Below are 17,947 nucleotides of genomic sequence, written 5' to 3'. Positions count from 1 at the left end.
TGTGAATGCAGCATTAATGAGTTCTTTCCACCTAGATTCCCATCCAGATGACTGCTATTAAGACATTAAATTATGACTGCCCCAGGTGCCCCCTGCTGTAGTGTACGACTCATTACATAGGCTACGCACTTTCTGAAAACTATAACCAGAAAATCAAAGCTCATTTATACAAACCTTAAAATAAAACATCCCATTCAAAGCTAAATGTTTAATATATATATATATATATATATATATATATATATATATTAAACTTTAAAGTACTCTTTAAAGTTTTTGGCAGTGGTTTTTGGGTGGTCAGTAGGATTATTTTAAATAAATTACTTAATATTCAGCAAGGATGCATTAAATGACAGAAGAGAGTTAAATAAAAAAAAAATGGAGGCCAGTCTGCATTCTTAATCAAGCATCCCTTTTATTAACGGTCACCTGTTTTACAAAAAATGAAATCTCAGTGTTAATGAAATTAGCAACAGTATAGAGTGTGATAACAGATGAAGAGGATGCCTCTGTCTGAGCAGCACTTAAAGAATTGCTTGCAGTGGTGTTTAGCACAGATTTAACCCATCTTACCGCAATATATCCCTCATTACAACAGGCCCCCAGGAAAACAAATACTAAATTGAGCATAATTAGTCAAGAAAAGCATTTATTGGTTTAAAGCTGATCTCTTGCATGTGCCTCTGAGTTTAAGGGTTTCAAGACGAGAGCTGAAAACACAAAGTGAGTGTCAGTAGATCCTAACAGTTATTTTATATTTAAAACAACACAAATATCCTCAACGCTCTTTATATGAAAGGATAAAAACCTCTCTGGTCAAAGAGAGCTAACAAAAAGTAGTATTCAAAGTATTTGGACTGAAAAAGGGTCAAATGAAACGTCAATGAGTCTAACCGTCCCGTCTATGGGATGCCTTTGCTCTGTACGTCTAGTGAATATGAGAAATGCCACGGTAGAGGAGTCGATACATGCTTTAGAAAGGATCCGGTTCACTGAGTGCACGTCCTCAGGGTCCTGCTGGGAGAACGGGACCCCAGGCTGGAGTGTGATGGGATTGTGGTTTAACTGGAGATCACATGGTAGATCAGGTGCAGTAAACAGGGCTGGAATCTGACGGTGGGTTATTCTGGCATGACGTCTTGTGGCTTTATGAGAGCACACTTCCTCTGTTTCATTACAGTTTATAATAGAGTATAATTTATCACCATCATCCTGAAACAAAAAGACAATAAAGGCACTTGTTTACCATAACTGGGAACTAACATTAGCAAATAGAGTAGCCAACAGAAAGCTTAATGAATTTACAGCAATCAGATTCATTGGAAATTCATTTCCTGTGAACTCCAGTAAATATTTATAATGCTTTTATATTTTGTAAGAAAAAGCATATATAAGCAATGTTGGTTAAAACATTGGGAGTATTTTTTTAAATGCTGTTTAACAGTCGTGGCCTAATGGATAGAGAGCTGGACTTGTAACCCAAAGGTCGTGGGTTCGAGTCCCAGGTCCGGCAGGGATTGTAGGTGGGGGGAGTGAATAACCAACACTCTCAATACCACGACTGAGGTGAGACCCTTGAGCAAGGCACCGGACCCCCAACTGCTCCCCGGCTCCGCAGCATTGGCTGCCCACTGCTTCAAGTGTATGTTCACTACTGTGTGTACACTTGGATGGGTTAAATGCAGTATGGATGGATCACCATACTTGGCCACACACCACTTCCCTTTCCTTTCCCTAACTACAGTGATTTGACCTAAGTAACACACAGAAAATACATTTAAAAAATAACAACAAAAAAGGAGATCCTACCCTTTAATTTCCCTTAGTAAGCTGTCTGTTGACAGACTGAAGCAGATCTTGTAGTTCCTGTACTGTCTGATTCAACCCTGCAGTCATCTTCTCCTTACGGTCAATCTCCTCCTAAGAACATGAGTCAAAAGATTGCAGAAGTCAAAGACTAAACCTCATAACTACGCTTGCAGTGTTATTTTTTACATTTTCATTCCTGTTAATAGTTGTTGCTGTATAGTATTGTATAGTTTTATTATATATTGTATTTAGTTATATATTTTATATAGTCTATATATTTTTTATTAATATTGATTTCAGTTTTAGTTTTAACTAAATGGTTACATCAAGTTAAACTTGATTCAAATGATAAATGCTGCCTTGGAAACTTCTTTTAATTACTACATTAAATGTCTTTAGGGTTTTCATTATAGTTCACTATAAAACCCAGAACAATACAGCTGGCTTTTCTCAGCCATTTTGCAATAAACTTCAAACTCTCATTTTCATTAATGTAGAGTTCAGCCATACTCACTGATATTTAAGAAAACAATATTTATTTATTTAGAGTGCTCATATAGCCACAAAACCAGTCTCAAGTCTCTGGCTTATGTTTGTAGCAATAGCCAAAAATACATTGTATGGGTCAAAATTATCCATTTTTCTTTTATGCCAAAAATCATTAGCACATTGAGTAAAGATCCATATTCCATGAAGATATTTATAACGTAAATATATCAAAACTTAATTTTTGATTATTAATGTGCATTGCTAAGAACTTAATTTAGACAACTTTAAAGGTGATTTTCTCAATATTTAGATTTTTTTTGCACACTCTGATCATCATCCAGTCTGTCTGCAATGACATGAAGAAACAAACTGAGACAGACTCAATCCAGAAGAACTGTGGCAACGTCTCCAAGATACTTCAAAAAATAAATAAATCTATTAAATGACATTATTTCTTGAAAGCATCCTAATTTTACAGCATTTTTTTTAATCAGTGCCTAAAACTTATAACAGTACTGTAGCTTTGCAGGTATGTTTCTTGAAGCATCTTGGAGACGTTGCCACAGTTCTTCTGGATCTGTCTTTTTCTGATTCTTCATGTAATCCCAGATGGATGGGATACTAAATACTAAATATTAATGGCCTAAGACTTTTGCACAGTCTTTCTCTCTCTCTATAAAAAATGTATGCAACCCTCTAAAACAGTGGTATTTAAACTTATGATCATTATAAAGTGTATTAAGTCAGTTCTCCTCAGATTCACACAGGTGTTCTAGTACCAGTATCCACAGGTGTAGTTCATCTCATTAACCCACTCACACTTGACAAGCAAAAACTGTCCACATGTGTTAAACAGTATATTGTTTTTGTAAGCTAACAAACTTCTCACCGTTTGCGTGAGGCTGCTGGTCTCTATCAGGTCAGCTTGGCCTGCTTCTTTAACGATCTCTGCCTGAATCAACTCCAGAGACTGCTGGGCCTGATCAGGTGACATACAATGGGGGATAGGAAACAACTTGATAACAAACCAGCTTCTTAAATCACTTAACTGTTTTAAAATGCAGACGGTTTAACAGAAAGTTCCTGCTGCATCGCAAGCTTTACCTTATGAAGGTCTCCAGCAACTTTCTGTCGCTCACTCTCCTCCGTCTGAAGCTTACACAACGTCTCAGTCAGCTGAGTCTTAAGCTGAAGAAAAAGCCAAGTCAAATATCACTTTACTGACAAGTCAGCGATGGGCTCTTAATGGAGAGTTCATTTACTCACCTCCGACTTACTTTCTTCTGTGGAACACAAAAGGAGAAATTTAGAGCAGAATGTCCAAGCTGTATTTTTTTTTCGTTAGTAAATAGTGACTTAATGAATAGAACAGACTAATTAGGTGATGCTTTGTTTGGCATTTTAGAGCTGAAAACCAACTGGTGGCCATTCACTGTCATTGTATAGACGAGAGCAGCTTGGACACACTGTTAAACATCTCCTTTGGGACTTTCACCGAAGAAAGAAAATCATACAGGATTGGAGTGACATGAGTAAATAATGATAGAATTTGAAGAGAACTATCCATTTATGTAATATAGTTTACGCTGCTGAATACTTGAAAAAAGTTATTTTACTTTTCTTTAACACAAATGTTTGCAGTAAAGTTTTTGATCCGATAATAGCTACTTCAAAAGCATTTAAATTGTGGAAATTTAAGTTTCCTTTACAAAAGGGGTAAAGAAGGTGATGTCTAAATGTCAAAAACACACAAACACTGAGGATTTGACACTAGTTCAGAGAATAAAATGTTACAGAACAGACAATGGACAACATTTTACACTAGAATACAAAACAACAACCACACTACTGCTCATAAGTTTAAAGTTGATAAGAGATTTTAATGTTTTGAAAGATTGTCTTATGCTCACCAAGGTTACATTTAATTGATCAAAAATACAGTAAAATCATTATTATTGCGAAACATATTTTTACAATTTAAAATAAATCTCATATTTTTATATTTTGTACACTGTAATTTATTCCTGTGATGCAAAGCTGAATTTTTGGCATCATTACTTCTGTCTTCAGTGCCAAATGATCCTTCAGAAATTAACACCATTATCCTTTTTTTCTAGTGATTCTATCGATGCATATATATCTATTTGGGGTGGCACGGTACATGTATGTCACGGTACGGACATCTCGGTTCGATGCACGAGGCCTTACGACGAATACAGGCAATTCACCCTCAATCCAGAACGGGGCGCCCAAAACAATACAACACTGTTTGATAACCGCCAGCAGAGGAACGGTGAATGCCTTGTAGCGCCATACATATCCCTTCTAGCCTTTACCATGAGTTGCACGCTTGAAAACAAAGCCCACTAGACAGAGACCGTGTGCTGATTCTGAACGCGTCTCTCACATAGACTGACAAAGGAGTATACTTTAAAGGCTTGCGCACTCAACTGTTTGAGAAACAGTTGTATATTTGAGAATATACATAACACGTCCTAATATTTAGTATTTTCACATCTAGGTGGAAAAAATTGTAATTTGCACTACTGTCTGTCCAAAATAAATAAAAAGAAACCGAGCATAGTAGATTTCTTTCTTTTTTTTTCCTGTTGTACCGAAATCGTACCGAACCGTGACCCCCGAACCGACGTACGTACCGAACCGTGACATGTACCATGCGTGCCACCCCTAATATATACATATATATGGGTTTTTTGGCATCCTTGCCAAACAACAGTATTAAAAAAAATCTTACTGAGCCCAAACTTTTAAACAGTAGTGTATGTAACAGACAAAAGCCGAGCCGTTAGGAATGTGGTGTGCTTGTGCCTGCAGTTCCAAGTTTTAAGCAAAGGTGGCAGTAAGTTAAACTGTGACCGCAGAGTAAACAGAATAAGATATTAGATGACAGATTAACACATAACTTTGGCAAGGTGTATCTGTCATCTCTAATGTGTCATATGATCAGGACATTAAAATGTCTTACAGCTGAATAAATGTTTAGAAATTAGAGATAACAGATAGCAAGCCCTTGCCGTAAAAGTCCAGGCCCTTGAAGCGAGCGCCCCCACCCATGTGAGCTCAAGAGGAGAAAGGGAAAGCTACTTTAGTTTATTCAGGGGCACATCTTACCAAATTCAACTCCTCATTCTGCCTGACGGCCTCTGTGTACGAGCTGTCAAGTTTGCATTGCAACTCAGTCAAGAGATCGTTGAGCTGAAATGAAGTTTGAGATGTTTAAGGAACAAGTGGGGCTGAGAAACTGGTTTTGGAGGATGGTGTCTTAGTATATAAGGGACATCCAGTGTAATTTCCAACACGTCCATGGAAGATCAACCTTGTTGGGTTTGGTGAAAGTCATCCAGGTCTATGCAACGGGTTTATGAGATTTATAAATATAGGACATGTTCCCTGAGAAACATCCAGGCAAGTTTAGCATTAGTGATTACCACAGGAAATAATTTTGACTCCCTTACAATGGAAGTAACTGTGGCAATATTTAAACCCTCTACTTCGAAGGAAGGAACGAGTCAAAATTTCTTTCTCTGGTAACCGACAGCATGCTGTAAATGCATAAAGCTTAACATATTGAAGCCGGAACATTCCTTGAAGAAGTTCTATCCTCAGTCCAGACAATAAAAGCTGAGAGCATTGGAAAGATCCCTTCAATTACGTCATAAATTCATCCATCTCTAATCGCTGCGATAATTCGGACTGAGGATAGATAGACAAGTAGATGCCAACCCTTCAACAGGTTTTAGTTTAGCTGCTACATTTAAAAACGACAACCACAAGCAACAAACTAAAACATAAAAGAGCGAGAGACAGAGGTATAAGCATGTAGTAAGGCGTTAGTATTAGTGCTTACCTCTCTGACCTCTGACACATAGGTGGCGCTCTCACGCTCCGCTCTCTCCAGTTCAGCCTCCAGGTGCTGTTTGTCTCTCCTTAGCTACGATATATAAATCGCAAAGCAGTATTCAAAGGGATAGTCTTCGGCCCAGTGCGGTTTTGTTTATCAAATGTAAGGTGTAAGTTGTACTGTTTCAGAGCTGTTCAAACTGAAAGCAAACTCACGCTCTCCACATCTCCATCTGAGCTCAGTCTATCCACTTCCTGTTCCAGTGCAATTACCCGCTCAGTCATCTAAACACCAAAGCATCACATCTTTATTTTGCAGGCTAACTTGGTGAATCTTACAAAAACACTAGGTCTTAGGCTCCAAAATAAAGAAAAAAGACATTTTGCATAAATAAAATTGGTGATATGACTATTATATTCATGATAATTAATCACATTTTCACCTCAAATTTTCATTATTATGTGTCTAGATTATTTTTACTGTACTGCTACTATTTATTGTACTATTACTAATATTGTATAATATAGCATACATTATATATAAATTATGTAATACATAATAATATAAGAAATCATAAAATTATATATCAAATTTATATGCAATATGCTACCATTCAATGGATTGGGGTCTGCAAGTTTTTTTTGTTAAGAAATTCATATTTTTATTCTGCAATGATGCACTAAATTAGTCAAAAGACTTTTTAAGTGTTGCATCTATTTATATTTCAAACAAAATGCTGTTCTTTTGAACTGTATATTCAAAAAATCCAGAAAAAAAGTTTCAGCAAACATTGTTAGTAATAAAAAATATTTACTGAGCAGCAAATCACCATATTAAAATGATTTCTGAAGGATCACGTGACACTGAAGACTGGAGTAATAATGCTGAAAATACAGCTTTACCATCCAGAAATAATTTTTTTTTAAAAATAAATTAAAATGTATTTTAAATCGTAATAAATTCACAATAGCATTAAAAATATTGCTGATTTTACTATAGTTTTGATCAAATAAATTGATAAGCATAAGAAAGTTATCTCATAAAACAGATGAGATTCTCTCATTAAAAAAATCTTACCAACCCCAAACTTTAAAAAATGTGAAAAAATAAAATAAAAATGAAGAACTTGTTTTTGAACTTTTATTGGTTATAAAATAAATAAGTGATTTAGTGCATCAAATACAGAATGTGATAATTAATTGAGTACAATAATACCTCTAATGATGCATTGCAGGATTTAGTAGAGAATCATAATCACACCTAATCATTGTCAGAGCAAACAATTTTGCATTAAACCTAACTATAAATCTACAATGTCAAAGGAGTGGTGTAGATATAAGGAAAACAGATGTAGTGTGTTTGTTTTTACCAACCTCTCTGAGATCAGCCTGTGACTGCTCCAACTTCTTCCTCCAGCACGTCTCCTCCTGCTCCACACTGCTCTGTAGCCGCTGCAGGATTCCTTCCTGTGCACCCAACACTAACACCATCACTACACAACCCTCAGCCCACTGTTGCAAACATACTTACAGGTGTCCCACATTTTGGTTTTTAAAATCGCAGACAGATGCAATGAACACAACTCACCGTCTCTGCTAGCACTTTCTTGTACGTCTCACAATCTTTCTGTAGAACTTTCTGGGCCTCCTCAGCCGCTTTCAACTTCTCTGCTAAAGCCTGCCCAAAAAAACAAATCTTGAAGTCTTCTGAAATGTATGTGCACCCACTAAATTCATAAAGTACTGGAATTGGTTCATTAGACAATGTCTCTGGAAGGTTTACAATGCATCTGTACCTGGGCTTCTCCAGCTCCTGACGCAGGGGCAGAGGTCACTTCTCCAGCAGAGCTCTCTCTCACAGACGACTCAAAGTTTTGTAGCCACTGCTGGTGGTTCTGCCCAATCAGAATGTACATTTACATTAGAGGATTATGCAAACACGCACAGATGTGAATCCTGATTCAGTTTATTAGGATGGGGAGGTGAAATAAATTATATGTGCTTTCCTTGCACACTTTTGGTTAATATTTTTTTGTGTGAGATTTTTTTTGCTTGTGTGTGTGTATACTGTGCACCTGGTCAGTGGGCAGTGGCACGTGCGGCAGGAATCTGTGAAGCAACGCTCTGCATTCGGCCTCCGCTGACTCCAGCACCGTCTGATGCTCCTGTGGAAAAACACAGATCAAACACTCCAATCAAACTGCTTAAAAGGTGCTCCAAGTACATTTCATAGTTCAGTTGAAAACCACTCCATAATCCACACCACAAAAACTGTGCCTAGATTTGTATCAAGCCACTGGTGCTCCCCACCAAAAAAAGTGACAAATTCACCTAAACATCCCTGTGCTTTTATCAATTTCACTCATTTCTACTATAAGCCAAATGTACTCTCGCATATACACACACAAATAAAATATTCAACGGTTCTGAATAACATTCAGCACTAATCTCTTACTGATTTAAGTTAATCTTACTGTTCTGTGACTTTTGAAAAATCACTGTAAAATCAAACATTTTCTAACTTTTCAAACCTCTATTCAACAACACAAACAAATAAGAAAACATCTAAAAGCCAGCACTAGATCAGGATATTTCAGGACAATGGCTCAAAAGATAATTTGAGTTTTAAGACAATTGTAAAACACCATGTACAGTCATAGCCAAAAATATCGGCACCCTTGGTACATATGATCAAAGGCGGCTGTGAAAGTTAATCTGCATTGTTAATCCTTTTGATCTTTTATGTAAAAAATTCTAAAATTTTATTTAAAAAATCTAACCTTTCATTGGATAATATTTTAAAATGGGGGGGGAATATCATTATGAAATAAATGTTTTTCTCAAATACACATTGGCCACAATTAATGGCACCCTTTTATTCAATACTTTTTGAAACCTCTATTTGCCAGTTTAAAACAGCTCTACATTTTCTCCTATAATGCCTGATGAGGTTAGAGAACACCTGACAAGAGATCAGAGACCATTCCTTCATCCAGAATCACTCCATGTTGGTGCTGCTTCTCTTCAGTTCACTTCACTCATTTTCTACAGGGTTCAGGTCAGAGGACTGGAATAGCCAGCAGAAGCTTGGTTTTGTGCTCAGTGACCCATTTTTGTGTTGTTTTTGAGGTTTGTGTTTGGATTATTATACAATTGGAAGATCCCAACATGGCCCATTATTAGATTTCTAACAGAGTCAGTCACTTATTGATTTTTTTGTCTGTTGGTATTTGATAGAATCCATGATGCCATGTGTCTAAACAAGATGTCCAGGACCTCCAGCAGAAATATAGGCCCACAACATCAAAAATACAGCAGTATATTTCATTGTACACATGGGGTACTTTTTATCCCTGTGTTCACCAAACACATCTTGAGTGTTTGCTGCTAAAAAGCTCATTTTTTAGTTTCATCTGACCATAGAAGCCAGTCCCATTTGAAGTGCCAGTCCTGTCTGATAACTGAATATGCTGGAGTTTGTTTTTGGATGAGATAGGAAAATTTTTCTTGAAACCCTCCCAGAAAACATGTGATGTAGGAGCTGTTTGACCATTTTCTTTAAAGGTTTTCTGACCCCGAGACTCAATTTTCTGCAATTCTCCAGCTGTGGTTCTTGAAGAGTCTTTATCCACTCAAACTCTCCTTCTCACTGTGCATTAGGACGATATAGACACACGTCCTCTTCCAGGCAGTTTCGTAACATTTTATGTTGATTGGAAATTCTTAATTATTGCCCTGATGGTGGAAATGGGAATTTTCCCTGCTCTAGCTCTTTTCTTAAAGCCACTTCACTAATTTGTGAAGCTCAATTATCTTTTGCCGCACATCAGAAATATATTCTTTGGTTTTTCTCATTGTGATGGATGATGATTAAGGGAATTTGGGCTTTGTTTTCCCACCTATAAATATTTATGTGAAACAGGAAGTCATGGCTGGATAATTTCATGTTCATAATTACCCTGGAGTGCTCAAAATTGTGAATATACTTCAGAGATATTTTACTTATCCAATGAAAGGTTAGATTTTTGTGATTTTTTAAAATAAAAGATCAAAAGGATTAACAATGCAGATTAATTTTCACAGCCGCCTTTGATCATATTTACCAAGGGTGCCGATATTTTTGGCCATGACTGTACATATAAAAAGGAAACATTAAAATAAATACAAAATTTAAAATTACAGTTCAAAAAAGGAAAAACAAAACATTTATACTTCATCTAGACATTTCTAAAACAAACAAAATTTGAAAAGGAAAAAATGCTGAAAAATGCTGGAATAAGTATAGTCAAGTAAATCAAGATATTTAAAGGGATAGTTCCCTTAAAAATGGAAACTGTCATGATTTATTTACCCTCATGTTGTTCATTCTTGTGCAGAACAAAAAAGAAGATATGCCGAAAAACAGTTTATTTCATAAACATATCTTTTATGTTCCACAAAACAATGTAAGAAAGGTTGGGAACAACCTAGGTAGCCTAAAGTATGACAATTTTCATTTTTCTATGAATGAACCCTTTAATGAATCAGGAAAAAAGGAGTTTATATCCACTGACAACAGACTGGACTGTGATTAGTTAACTGTTACACACCAGAATGGATCCAGATGGAATACAAATTAACCAAGGCCCCGTTTACACTAGTGCGTTTTCCTTTTAAAACTTTTGCATATCGTTTACTCTACTCCGGCGTTTTCAAGGTTGAAAACGGAGACTTTTGAAAATGCTGCAGACCCCGTTTTAGTTTGAAAACTCCGGGGTTGTGTTTCAGTAAAAACGGACCAAAACGGAGACTTTTGAAAACGATGGTGTGGCTGCCCAGATTCGCTCCGAGTATCCTTGACGACCGTGTAAACAATAACATCATGCTCATTGTTGTACCCATAGATGTGTATAGGTAGATGCCCCATTCGACCGCTCCCAGCATGCAGATGCGTCCGCCATCTAAATAATAGGGCATCTACCTATACTAATCTACGGTTGTACCAGCATGAATGGTCACGTGACATGCGTTTTCGGTTGTGTAGTGTAAACAGAGATCATTTCTGAAACGCAGCGGAAACGCCAGTGTAAACTGAGATCGTTTTCATTCTAAAATGCCATTTTAAAACGAAAACACACCAGCGTAAACAGGCCTAAATCTATTCCTCCCAAGTTAACACATTTTGATTAGAAAAAGATTAGAATTTCTTTGGAAGTTTTTCTTCACAATAAGGCCTTGAATGTGCAATAATAAAACAAAAAAGGGTTCATTTCGACTTCAGGTTGGCTTTAAAGGCCAAATAATAAAACTTTTTTTGGAATGTATTAATTGAGCAGATCCACAGAAGAGTAGGAGCACAAGAACATAACAGAAATCTGGCGAATGCTGAGTTTGTCCAGCAGGTGCAGGCTGGGATTCGAACAGCTGTAGATGACAGAGCAGATGTCCACACACTGGACAGTACATACTGTCCACTCGACTAGTGACAGCAGGCCGAGCCACAGCAGAATTACTCATGATGTAAGCAGGGTTAGTTATAGCTTCAGGACCGTTTATAGAGTTACTGGTTACTCTATGCCGTTATGCCTAGCTACATTTAGATGACCGCTCAACCCCATGAAGGGGCGCAGGAGTTTCTGATTACTGACAGGTCTACACACCTGGCAGGAGGAAAGAGATGGTGAGACCTTAAAATATGACGGGAAAGGGAAAAACGGGAAGGAACAAGATGTAAATCAATAAAAAATAAATAAAAAAAAATGTCATTCTGTGTGCTTTCAGATTGGGTCATTTTCTTCCCGATCGGCTTTTTTCATGGCAGTTCTTTGGAATGATTGTGATAAGATTGAAATTGGTGTCGACTGAATAGTAGAAAGTGATCAGCATGCTGGGAAAGAGGAAATCAGGGGAGGTCAAATGACACAATGGACATGAAATTATTCCTAATCTAATTAAAAATAAAGTGAGGATTAAAAAAAAATAGCTGCACTCTCATTTCAGGTGACTCGTTTAAAACTATTTTGAAAAAAACCAAACAAAAAGGAGAATTTAAAAACAAACCGCAAGATTCAGCCAAAATGTCTATGCAAGTTTGAAGCTTTTTACAGCTCTCAGCATTCAGCATAGTGCATTAGTAGCTTGCAGCTGAGCAGGTCCGAATTATGAAATGAGTATGCAGCCATTCATGAGGAAGTTAATAAGAAATGAGAACTTCACTGGTCAATAAATGGCAGAGGCTTATTGGAGATGCTTTGATTGGACTCTAGAGTGAAGTAGTTTGGGAGTTGTGGTGCGAACCTTGGCGCTCTTGGCGAGTTTTCCCTGAAGTATGGTCTCGGTGGCTGACAGCGCCTCCATAGCGCTCCAGTTTTTCTCCCGGAGCTCCTAGTCAGTTTCAGAGAAACACCACTTTCAGTTCAGCCTACACTCTTGATTGTCCCATTCATTTTGCCGTTTATAGAACCATGTATGCAGTCCAAAGTACAACCTGGCACTTCCCTGTACCATTGTTTTAATTGACATTGAAGGTTCACAAAATCATTTCTAGACTAGAAGCAATAGCCTTACTATTTTGAAGGGTTAATAAATGTTCAAAAATTGAAAATTTTAATTCCCCAAAAATGACCAAAATCATCCTGCAACACAAGAATTACAAGAATGAAGAGAGAGAGAGAAAAAAGGAGAATGTAGAATGTTTAGCTAAAAAAAAAATGGTGGAACAAATGCAAGATATTTAAACATCATAGCATTTAAAAAATAAATTAATGAACTAAAATAAAAAAAAATTCTGAGCTGATGTACTCCTAGACCATCTAAACCACTGTAAACAACAATATTTGAAGAAACCAGAATTTTCCAGTTGTTCATGATTTTCTGGATTGGGATTAAGGCTAAGGATTTTTAAATCACAATTTCTACTACATAAAATATTTTAGACCATGGCATAACAAGAAAAATATATTTTTCTAAAATGTTTTCTTAAAAATGCATGTATGTATGAGTGTATACATGCACATATTACATATACACATATATACACACATATATACACACATATTATATATATACACACACACACACACACACACACACATATATAAGTTGAGCCAATTTAAAATTAAGGCAACCAGCTTCAGCAGATTTTTGAGTTCTCTGCTGACGGACAACGTGCTGCATTGTCAGGGGAACATCCCAGCTGACGATTATGAGGAAATTAGATCGCTCCCTTTGCCAAGTGCATTCCAGACGACTAATTAGGCACGCACGAAGGGGATAGGGATGATCACTTCCATTTGGAATTTGCCCGTGAACCGTACCGTGCCACCCCTAATACATACACATACATACATATTTATATACATACATACACATCATAAGTTTGCTACACCCCCTTGGTTGAGAACCAGTGATCCAAACAGACTTCCCATTGCTTCTCTACGTTTTTCTTTCATACTATATCAGCTGTGATTCGGAATTTTGTATGCAACGTTGTGTTAAATCAAACAATTATATATTTCTTAAAGGTGTATTTGATAATTTTTTTTGTGGCCGATGCAACATTGATCTCTGACTTTATACTGACACCTATGGATCCACAAACCCAAAACAAATTATACCGTTGTAGGAATTCCCTATCAGCAGAGTTATCAAGATATTTTCTGGGACAAAAGTCTCACCTGAATATAAGGAGTCAAAGAAAAACCTAATGCAATTTTAAACAATATATTTAATATAATAATAATAATATATTTTAAACATTTTAAATAACTTTAAAAGTGTTTTCAATTTAGTGCACCTTCTTTGCCGTCACTAGTACCCTTAAAATTATTACTAACATACTTAAAACATCCAATAACATTTGAATGAAACATTTCTCAAAGGTTCAGGGATGCACAGCATTTGGTCAAGACTATAGAGCTGCTTCAAATTCAAGTCACCTGCTTTACAGGCTCATTCACATGTGCATTAGACAAGAAAAGCTAACAGCTTGGCTTCTGCTCCCTCTTCTACAGTTAAAGAGCTGCTCAAGGTTCAATCTTGCTTAACTTACATTATTCTTCTTACGATGAAGCTCCACTGATTCCCTCAACTCAAGCAGCTCTTCCTGAAGTTCAGACAGCCTCTGGTCCTTCTCTGCCAGCCTGAAGACAGACATAGCAGAATGTGTGTATTATGTTGGTGTGATAAGCCTTTATTATACAGTCACAGATGATCAACATATAAAAAAATGAATATGAATCTTACGCTGTTAATAATTCTGGGCTGGGAACTGTTGAAACAGTTTGCTTTGGGAAAGAGAGACAAATTATTATAATCAAAGCAAAACACAAACTGAATGTCGCAACATTTACCGGAAGTAAATTCTAATGTTTTACATTGATTGTTGTAGTTGTTTATCGCATCTGATATGAATTTCCCAGCACTCTCACCTGCTGCTGCTGAACTTCCTTCTCAAGTTCTCTTTGCAGTCTCTCAACATCCTGATCCTTGGCCGTTAACCTACAATATACATATAAAAGCATTATTGATCTGTACTCGGCACTCTTTTTTCTGGGAAGCTCCAAAAGAATCATGTACAATGTAATAACTGTATGGTGCCAAATTGTGGCCCAAAAATTTTCAATTTGGTAAAAGCTATAATTGGCATCACAAAAAGTTTTGTAATTGTAATATTTTTTAAATATCATTTAAACTGTTTAAATGAACTGCAATTTAATTTCAGGAACTGACTAATGGAACTGAACTTTGGGAATTCTGGGTGATATTGGCTAAAAATGTTAAAATCACAGTAATTTTTTTCTATATCATTCAGTATCATCCAGATTTTTGTTTCATACCATTAACAGAAGGAAATGCATTCCATATGTTTGTTAGACCTTGAAAACAAATGTAAAACATAACATTGCTTGTTTAGAAGTAAACTCTAATTTGGGCTCCATGAATTCATCAAACCCAAATTTTATGCTTTACGTTATTCGCTAAAGTTCTGTTTTGTGATTTAATACACATTTATCATCAATAATGGTGTATAATTACATTTAATTCATAAATGTAATCAAATGAAAATCTAACACTTAATTTACAATAAAACAACGCAATTTTATTATTTTGCATAAATCCAATTTTACTTCTGTAATGTGATAAATTTCAAAGCGGAAACAAGATTTTCTACAAAAACTATTGTTACATATAATTGCTTATATGTGAAATGTTACTTGATTTATTCTATTGGGTTTAAGGTCTGAAATTTCTAACAGTTACTGACACCAGTGGCCGTTAGAGGAACTGCAGCCAGTCTCATGCTCGTTCTCGGTGCGCACTAGATAAGGCTATTTTCTTTTTTTTTAAGCTTACGAGGAGTTTCCGTGGGTGTCTAGGTTGTGCTGGAGGCTGGTCGCTTCTTTCCGTCTGCAGAGTCCATTTCAAACACTACCACTAGCGATTGCCGCTGTAGACGAGAACGCACATGATGTCACATTTTGTGAATTTTCGCGCCAATTCGGACCCGACTCCTCCAGACACAACTGAGCCTACAGGCTGATAGAGGCAACCGTGGTGGACAGTCAAGGTGTCATTCTTCCTATTACATTATGGTTGGCTCATAAATTTTTTTTTTAAGTAAAAACCTAAACATAGCCCCTTTAAATGAGAAGCAAAAGTCACAGAAGTGATACATACTGAGCATGAAGCTCCTGGAGTTTAGCGTTTGACTCCTGAGTTTCTCTGCTCCTCAGCTGGGCAAATTCAGTGTTTAGAGTCTCGACCTGCTGTTGTAGATCCTATGAGCACACATACATATAAGCCTTTAATACATCATGCAAATGGATGAGCACAGACTGTTCTAGAGCAATGAATAGTACACACTTACCTCCATTGCCTTCCTTCTCTCTGATTCTTTGTGCATGGCAGACTGCAAATTATCCTCAACTGACCGAATTTTCTCATCCTTCTCCTGAATCCTGATAAAATCAGGAAGTTAAAATATTTTAGCACTCAAGAAATTGTTTCTGCCTTTATAAACTCACATTGTATGCTGTTTCTAAGTGTGTTTTCAGACAATAACAACTGGCATTGTAAAACTTTACAAACTCTAATTTATAGGCCTGGAGTGGTCACTGGGAGATTCAGAAAAATTCCCAGTGGTCCACTCATAAATTGGGCCACTTAGACATAAAGCCAGTTTCACACAGGACGCAGAAAGAGTAAGTGTCTATTTCATTTTAAATGAGAGGCACACAGAAAGAGGCAAATCGCAGGCAGTTATCGTAGTGGCAAAGACGTGTACTATACTGTATTAAAAAATAAATAATAGAAGAGCTGTGCACATGCAAACAGCGGGGATTTGGCTGTAGAAGCATGCATCCTGCTGCTTGCGTGTGCAAATCTCTTTGTTGTGTTTTTTTAAATATTATATAGCGTATATAAATCTCCAGCTTCTTCCCTGCTTTCTCTCCATTTTTTGCACACACATACATGGAAAAAGCATGTGTTGCATTACTGTGTGACTGATAACTAAAATGTAACTCATCACATCTTTACTTTGCATTTAAACCAGCACATCAGTTACTCACACTATGTATTAAAGTGTTGTCACTTGAAAGAGTGCACACACACTCTCCCACTCTCTCTCTCACACACACACACACACACACATAGAGAGAAAGAGTGAATCCACACATGCATGATGTAAATTACAGCTAGGTTTAAATGCTCTTTCTTGTTTGTTTGTATGTTTTTTCAGTCACAATGATGGACAAAAAGTTATAGTCTGTTAGTGTTTTTTTTTTTTTAATTCAGGAAATCATGAAATATTGTGTGTAACACAACTTCTGCCCCTACCTGTCAATGAATCCCCCTTCCAAATAATGTTCTTTTTATACAGTGGTGTAATATTTAATAGAAAAGCATAATCCATATTGATATTCATTTATTGACTTATTTGTGTGTATGTGGTGTATTTTCAGCTGCACTTATCCATACGTTTGACTGCAGAATGATTGCTTAAAGGGGTCATCGGATGCAAAATTCACTTTACATGCTGTTTGAACAAAAATGTGTGTTGGAAGTGTGTGTACACATTCATCTTATAATGATAAAAATCCACCCAGTGTTTTTTTTTTTTAAACCCCCTCTCTCAAATCAGGCTGTTCTGAGATTCTTGTCAGAATGACGTAGTTCTGTACAGACCGCTCCCACGAGAGTTGATTGACAAGACTGTCTTACCTTAGACCCACCCTGAGTGAACTGAGAGCTGTCTGCCTTCAGTACAGGGGAAGACAAGACGTCTCCGATTAAGCGATTGAGGTGTTCTGTTGTTGGATGTAATAACGAACATAGCAGGCGTCATTTACTCCCGACTTCTGAGCTGCTGAAGACGCAAGGGAATGCGCCCCCGATCTACCTAAATGCGTCTATGTTCGCGCGAATCATTTGTGATCCACATACAGAAGAAGTGAGTATAAGGGATTTTTTATGAATCTTTGCAAATCGCCTTTCCTAATAACATGCTAGTTAGCAAGTTTCGCGGCTGAAGTTTACAGTCTGCTCATCACCCCACGGAAGAGAGGGGTGGGGTCAGCAGAGCTCATTAGCATTTAAAGCGACAAGCACTAAAACGGGTTGCTGAAAACAGAGCTATTTTGACAGGGTATAGGTGTTTTTTACGCTACCACTGAGAAATTTTAACCAAAGTATGTTCTAGACTTTTCATTAAGACCCTAAAGAATCATATCAGCTTGTATAAAATGGGCATCCGATGACCTCTTTAAGAAATTTAGTATGTCATTTGTTCTTGTTGAAATATGGGGGG

The 17,947-nt window shown here is 36.9% G+C and overlaps 1 protein-coding gene across 5 annotated transcripts in view; it reads right to left on the bottom strand.

Annotated features, from left to right (window-relative positions):
* Positions 1 to 392: 392 nt before the first annotated feature.
* Positions 393 to 17,947, bottom strand: part of LOC306886429 (kinectin-like) — a 36,937-nt gene continuing 19,382 nt past the window's right edge. Inside the window, exons 20-36 of one of the 5 annotated variants that reach the window (XM_079443525.1) lie at positions 16,007 to 16,097; positions 15,817 to 15,917; positions 14,568 to 14,637; positions 14,383 to 14,423; positions 14,189 to 14,279; positions 12,436 to 12,522; positions 8,235 to 8,324; positions 7,956 to 8,054; positions 7,748 to 7,837; positions 7,534 to 7,626; positions 6,376 to 6,444; positions 6,167 to 6,250; positions 5,431 to 5,514; positions 3,403 to 3,486; positions 3,188 to 3,277; positions 1,810 to 1,920; positions 393 to 1,212 (exon numbers count right to left, since the gene is read on the bottom strand). In XM_079443525.1, coding sequence (XP_079299651.1) covers positions 1,813 to 1,920; positions 3,188 to 3,277; positions 3,403 to 3,486; positions 5,431 to 5,514; positions 6,167 to 6,250; positions 6,376 to 6,444; positions 7,534 to 7,626; positions 7,748 to 7,837; positions 7,956 to 8,054; positions 8,235 to 8,324; positions 12,436 to 12,522; positions 14,189 to 14,279; positions 14,383 to 14,423; positions 14,568 to 14,637; positions 15,817 to 15,917; positions 16,007 to 16,097 — 1,372 coding nt within the window. In that variant the 3' untranslated portion in view covers positions 393 to 1,212; positions 1,810 to 1,812. The remainder of the gene's footprint in view (positions 1,213 to 1,809; positions 1,921 to 3,187; positions 3,278 to 3,402; positions 3,487 to 5,430; positions 5,515 to 6,166; positions 6,251 to 6,375; positions 6,445 to 7,533; positions 7,627 to 7,747; positions 7,838 to 7,955; positions 8,055 to 8,234; positions 8,325 to 12,435; positions 12,523 to 14,188; positions 14,280 to 14,382; positions 14,424 to 14,567; positions 14,638 to 15,816; positions 15,918 to 16,006; positions 16,098 to 17,947) is intronic. The other 4 variants (XM_079443521.1, XM_079443522.1, XM_079443523.1 and 1 more) reach the window with 4 other exon arrangements.

The sequence above is a fragment of the Barbus barbus genome (assembly GCF_936440315.1).
Source record: "Barbus barbus genome assembly, chromosome: 20".
In the NCBI taxonomy this organism is placed as follows: domain Eukaryota; kingdom Metazoa; phylum Chordata; class Actinopteri; order Cypriniformes; family Cyprinidae; genus Barbus; species Barbus barbus.
The sequence above is the reverse complement of the archived record's forward strand: the minus strand, read 5'-3'. Positions and strand labels throughout refer to the sequence as shown.